This window comes from Sinocyclocheilus anshuiensis, unplaced genomic scaffold (assembly GCF_001515605.1).
Source record: "Sinocyclocheilus anshuiensis isolate Anshui unplaced genomic scaffold, SAMN03320099.WGS_v1.1 scaffold12, whole genome shotgun sequence".
Taxonomy (NCBI): Eukaryota; Metazoa; Chordata; class Actinopteri; order Cypriniformes; family Cyprinidae; genus Sinocyclocheilus; species Sinocyclocheilus anshuiensis.
Window position 1 is genome coordinate 53,985 of NW_015555713.1, and position 5,512 is coordinate 59,496.

Below are 5,512 nucleotides of genomic sequence, written 5' to 3' on the forward strand. Positions count from 1 at the left end.
TTACACGGGTCCTACTTCTTGCCTTATCGTAAGCCTTCTTTTGTTCCGCAGACGTTTTCCTCTTTTGTTTTTTATTCGCCATCTCTATCTTTCTGTCGCCGCTCGGCTAATGTCCATCCTGTGCACTGAGCGCTCTCTCCTCCACATCATGAGTAGACACGCCCCTTACTGCTGATTGGCTACAAGTTTGTTTTGGTACTCGGCCGACTCAGTTTTCTAAAGCGTTTTTGAAAAAATACATACCCCACCTTTAATTAATGTAAAACAATAACATATGTCAGTGTTGATAAGCTGAGCACATCTTCCATCCATAGGCTGGACGTCTGTCATCCTTTAAGCAAAGCCAGATTAAGAATAAACAGGTTTGACTGTTTTTGTAACCAACTAGCACAAAAATTACCACAAAACATATATTTTGTGAAATAACAGGCATTATATTATGTTCTCATATATTCACTCAATCTCTGTCTGTTGCACAGATTGACACTCCTGAATCCTCATCTGTTGCTGACAGCCTCAGAAAAAGAAAGGTTAGATCCTGTAATGATGACTTTACATTAAAAAAGAGATTTAGCTCAGATGTTTAGGACACAGAATCTCAGATAAACAGGGTTGTGGGAGCTTTTCCCATTTCCCCGTCACTGACATGCCTGCATCTCTTAATTTTCACAGTGTCAGAGACCGCTGTTTCCCTCCTGCCCTGGTCAGTATAATAGTGACCCATGACCAGACAATACACTCATTAATGTCAGCAGTTTTCTATTTCAGTATTCTTTATATTCTGTTTCCTCAGTGTTTGTGCATTTGTTGTAGAATCAAATGGCAGGAACGATGATGACAATGGCGAAGTTGTTGATGAGAATGATGAAGATATCATTGACATGACCGTGTTTGAAGGTCCAACCCTACCTGTTACCTGTGGTTCTGGCTCTGGCATCCTACACAAATATCGCTTTGCCACAGGTGTGTGAGTGGGCATATATTTAAAAAAAACAATTGCTACAAATATATTAATATATATTATGTGTTGGTTAAATATGTTTGGACACTTTAGGCACACATAAAAATGCCTGGATGTCATTGCAGATACAAAATATCAAACTGTTATTTCTTCTTAAGAAAGTTAGCACACTTATACTTTAAGCAAAGTATGTCACAAAAATCACCAAAACACCAGCTGATTAAAAGTCTTGGAGCAACAGTGAAGAAAAGTCAAGCTCTGGCAGCATTTACTTGCAAGTGCCACTTGGTTTGATATTTAATATCTACTGCAGTGACATTTATGTGTGACTGAAGTGCTCAAATACATCTTGGTGTAATGCATAGCTATAAGAGTTTCTTAAACTTCAGTGTTGTTATTCCAGGGCGTTGTGGGAGATGCATAAGAACAAAAGACTTCTGGCTGACACCTGAGGATTTCATCAGAGTGAGCAAACCAGAAGGAACATGGAGAAAATGCATTTTATCCAATGGGGTACCTCTGGGGAAACTCATAATGGTAAAAAATGAAAACTGTTAAAAAAAAAGAGATACTTTCTGCCTTTCTTATCTTTCTATCAGTCAACCTGACTAACGAATGGCTTGACACAAACCATACTGGGGCAGCACATAGGCATGGCTTTCTTCTGTGTAGGCATAGATTAGTATTACATTGTTACACATGTATATAGTACATGCTATGTGTTCCTCAAAGTGGTACTCTTATTTAGTGATCGACTTTACTGACTTGAGAATTTGAAGTTTAATTCTTGTTTTTTATTTTTTTACATTTTAAACGTACATTTTAAACTCTTTGAAATAATTTGACGCTTCGTTCACACATGCTTTTCAGAAAAGTGTTTTGGAACTGCATATGATAAACTGCGATTGTAAGATCTGTGAAGACCTGGAACAATACCTAGTAAGACACCATCACTTACAATCACAGCCACATCAGCAGACCAGCATGACAACTAAACGTCGTCTATGAACTCTTGTCCCAGCAGAATGATGACGTGTGTTTCGTGTGTGACTCTGAGGGAGATCTCGTGTGTTGTGATGAGTGTCCACAAGCTTTTCATTCACACTGTCACCTACCAGCTGTACATGAAGACTCACCTGGGTGAGAGAGAGAGAAATCATGCTGGATTAGACAGACTAGATGTTTGACTTTGTGTAATGGTGTGTGTTTTGTGTGCACAGAAGCCAGTGGAGCTGCACGTTTTGTGTGATGAAGAAGATGAAAAGTTCCAGTCAAAAGACCCAACAGGATATTTTGAGCAGTCCAGTCTCTCAGTACACACTGGTAAAGTTTCTGCAATTTTTTAGCCCATACAATGGAAGTCAATGGGGTCCAAAACGACATTTCTTTCATTGTATAGACACAAAAAAAATGTTGGTAACACTTTCTATGAAGCCCGTATTTATAATACATTATAAGGGTATTCTTAAGGCATTATAATGAATGCATAATGCATTATAAAAAACCTTATAATATGTTGTATCATCTCATGAATATTCATAAGAACAGTTTTAATATATTATAATATTGGTGGTTATAGCTTTTAAGAGTATGATGATTTATAACACAATGAACACGTTGCATCCACTTTTACAATGGATTATATTTCTCATAGTTATAATGTATTATAAGTCTCATATCTCGCCATTTTTCTTATGCTACTTTACTTAAAGCAGTCAAAGACCACTTATAAGTAGTAGTAATAATAATAATAACAAAATTTTTTTCTCTCAAACAGCCATAAGATCAGATATCAGATCAGATGAATATTTAATATGACACATTTGCTTTTAACTATTTTTATTGTAATATCAGTTTGATTATTTTGATGGTACCCTTTAAACAGCTGTTGATAAGTGACTCTGCAACTACATATCAACTAGCGGTCATTAGAGTATTAGTATGTCTGCTACTGTAAATATTTGCTAACACTTTATTTTGATGGTCAACCAACAGATAAACTGACTATAAGTGTCTTTGCAAGTACGTCAACTTATTCTACCATACTAGATTCTACCATTCTTGAGCATACTAATACTGTGCAGATCTTAAATAAACAATGTCAAGATATGATACAGTCCATTATTCTGCAAATGAAGTAGATTTAATATGGTGTTCATTGTGTGTTATAAATAATCATACTCTTAAACTTATAACCACAAATCCGTAAGTATTATAATGTATTATAACTGTTGTTATGATTATTCATGAGTTGATATAACATATTATACGTTTTTTTATAATGCATTATGCATTCATTATAATGCCTTAAGAATACCCTTATAATGTATTATAAATACGGGCTTCATAGAAAGTGTTACCAAAATGTTTTTAACACTTACAGTCTGTTTGATTCTCTTCTAGCACTGCCAGTACCTGCTGTTACACCTGCTACACGAGAGCATGACCGACCCCTGTGCCAAAGTAAATCTCATATTTAAGAGCTTCATCTGGCTCTTGGTCAATATTTACAGCTCTTATATGTGGTGTATATGTACAGTATGTGACATCTGAACTGCTGGTGTCTAGGTTCCAGGATTCAGTGGGAACATTTGTAGTCCCATGATGCTGGGCAGAGTGAAGCTGAACTTGGAGAATAATGATTATCGAACAGTACAAGAGTTTGTCACGGATATTGAACTGATTTTCAACAACTGTTACACTTCCAGTGAAGTGAGTTTCATTTTAACCTTATGCAACTTTTACCAAAGACAATTAACCTTTTTCTTTTGCCATCCTATTTTTATATACTAAGGTCTACTTTGTTTTTCCTCTCTCTATGTTCTCTGCAGGACAGTGACTCGAGTAGAATGACCTCAAGGCTGAAGGAAGTATTCAAGAGGAAGTTTGAAACCGTCTTTAAGCTCCTATAACATCATGCTGTGGGTTGTTTGTCGATATGTCAGTACTGTTTCGCAGAGCACACTTTTGAAGTGTTGCCATGTCCACTTATTATAGGCGATGCCTATTAAGCATATGGAAGAAAGGCACAACTCTGATATGCATATAAATACATGATTAACTAGTTGTTCAGTTCGGTTCCATATTCACTGTCTAGAATTTTTGTAAATGCGTTTGTCATATATATATATATATATATATATATATATATATACAGGGTTCGTACACATTTTTACCAATAAATTTCCATGACTTTTGAGACAATATTCATGACCTAAATGTATATATATATATATATATTGATTTCCGCATGGCTAGATCACCATTTCGCAATATGCTGATCAGGTGAGCATTAGGAAGGCAGATCTACTGAAAGGTGTGGTTAGGTGGAGCATGTAAAAGGAAAGGAGATTAGACGGTGTGTGTGTACACTGTGTAAGAGAGAAAGCGAACCAGAAAAATAGGCAGAAAGTCATGGACACAGCAAGGTGAGTACATTTATGCAATTATTAGTAATTCCATTTTTTTCGGATCTGTTGTTTTCTTTCATTTATCACTTTTTATTACTCAAGTTTCTAAACAATCCAGGAAGCAACTTTCAGTTTTGTTTCTGCATCAGAGTGAGTGGCCTGCTTTCAACTGGGTACATTACTGTATAGTAAAAAAAAAATACAAATAAAATAAAATTAAGTTTTTTTTCTATAAAATAGTGTAAAATTATTAAACAATCAATTTATTATGAAAGAATACATGTTATTTGATCATATTGTTAAAATGACTTATGTTATGTAAAATAACATTATATAAAGATAATTATAAACTGTACAACATGCAGTCACCAGAATGTAAAATCTTGTAATGGTTAAAATGACAGAGGCATGATTGTATTACAGAGACTGACTACTCAAAAAAATACAAATGGAAGAAATTGTAATTCATATAACAATGTAATTCAAAAATCGCATGTAAAAGAAGGCATTTGACTCTCAAATTATCCAGTGAATTCAACAGCTGACACGAGCAGACGAGCATAATATGCTTGGTCAAAGCCATTTTCAGACACAATACTAAACATTTCAAGAAAAAAACAATAATAGCAATAGTTTCTTTTGTTGCATCATTTTTGCTTAAAGGGGTCATATGATGCTGCTAAAAAGAACATTATTTTGTTTATTTGGTGTAATGAAATGTGTTTATGCGGTTTAAGGTTAAAAAAACAAAGTATTTTCCACATACTGTACATTATTGTTTCTCCTCTATGCCCCGCCTTTCTGAAATGCGGATTATAGTGATTTATACTGTCTTTTTACGCGTTGCGTTGCATCGCGCCGCGTAAACATAAAACCATGTCTGCATTTGTGATGGAGAAATTACAAACTACAAACGCTACTCTACACTGCTCAAAACTCGTGTCAGTCGTCAAAATGGTCAGTGGCAAATTCTTTAAATATAAAAAACGTACTTAGTCTGTGAGTCAGAACAGCCGGCATTGTAGGCTACTCTGCAGGTTCAGTAAACAGTCCTCCATAAAATGCGCTGGACACATCGGAATATTTGGGTTGAACTGTTCTGGAACAGTGTTGTAAATACAACTTAACCACTGATTTCTAG

General features: G+C 35.3%; 2 protein-coding genes across 9 annotated transcripts in view; both read left to right on the forward strand.

The window, feature by feature from the left end:
- The window catches only part of LOC107672131 (nuclear body protein SP140-like protein), an 8,730-nt gene extending 4,609 nt beyond the window's left edge, over positions 1-4,121 (forward strand). For 2 of the 5 annotated variants that reach the window (XM_016465225.1, XM_016465221.1), the window contains 11 exons: positions 315-362; positions 480-530; positions 673-703; positions 814-963; positions 1,365-1,498; positions 1,832-1,900; positions 1,983-2,101; positions 2,182-2,284; positions 3,365-3,424; positions 3,530-3,673; positions 3,793-4,121. In XM_016465225.1, coding sequence (XP_016320711.1) covers positions 315-362; positions 480-530; positions 673-703; positions 814-963; positions 1,365-1,498; positions 1,832-1,900; positions 1,983-2,101; positions 2,182-2,284; positions 3,365-3,424; positions 3,530-3,673; positions 3,793-3,873 — 990 coding nt within the window. In that variant the 3' untranslated portion in view covers positions 3,874-4,121. The remainder of the gene's footprint in view (positions 1-314; positions 363-479; positions 531-672; positions 704-813; positions 964-1,364; positions 1,499-1,831; positions 1,901-1,982; positions 2,102-2,181; positions 2,285-3,364; positions 3,425-3,529; positions 3,674-3,792) is intronic. The other 3 variants (XM_016465223.1, XM_016465224.1, XM_016465222.1) reach the window with 3 other exon arrangements.
- Positions 4,122-4,301: 180 nt separating this feature from the next.
- The window catches only part of LOC107672134 (uncharacterized), a 5,870-nt gene continuing 4,659 nt past the window's right edge, over positions 4,302-5,512 (forward strand). For 3 of the 4 annotated variants that reach the window (XM_016465231.1, XM_016465234.1, XM_016465232.1), the window contains exon 1: positions 4,302-4,389. In XM_016465231.1, coding sequence (XP_016320717.1) covers positions 4,376-4,389 — 14 coding nt within the window. In that variant the 5' untranslated portion in view covers positions 4,302-4,375. The remainder of the gene's footprint in view (positions 4,390-5,512) is intronic. The other variant, XM_016465235.1, reaches the window with a different exon arrangement.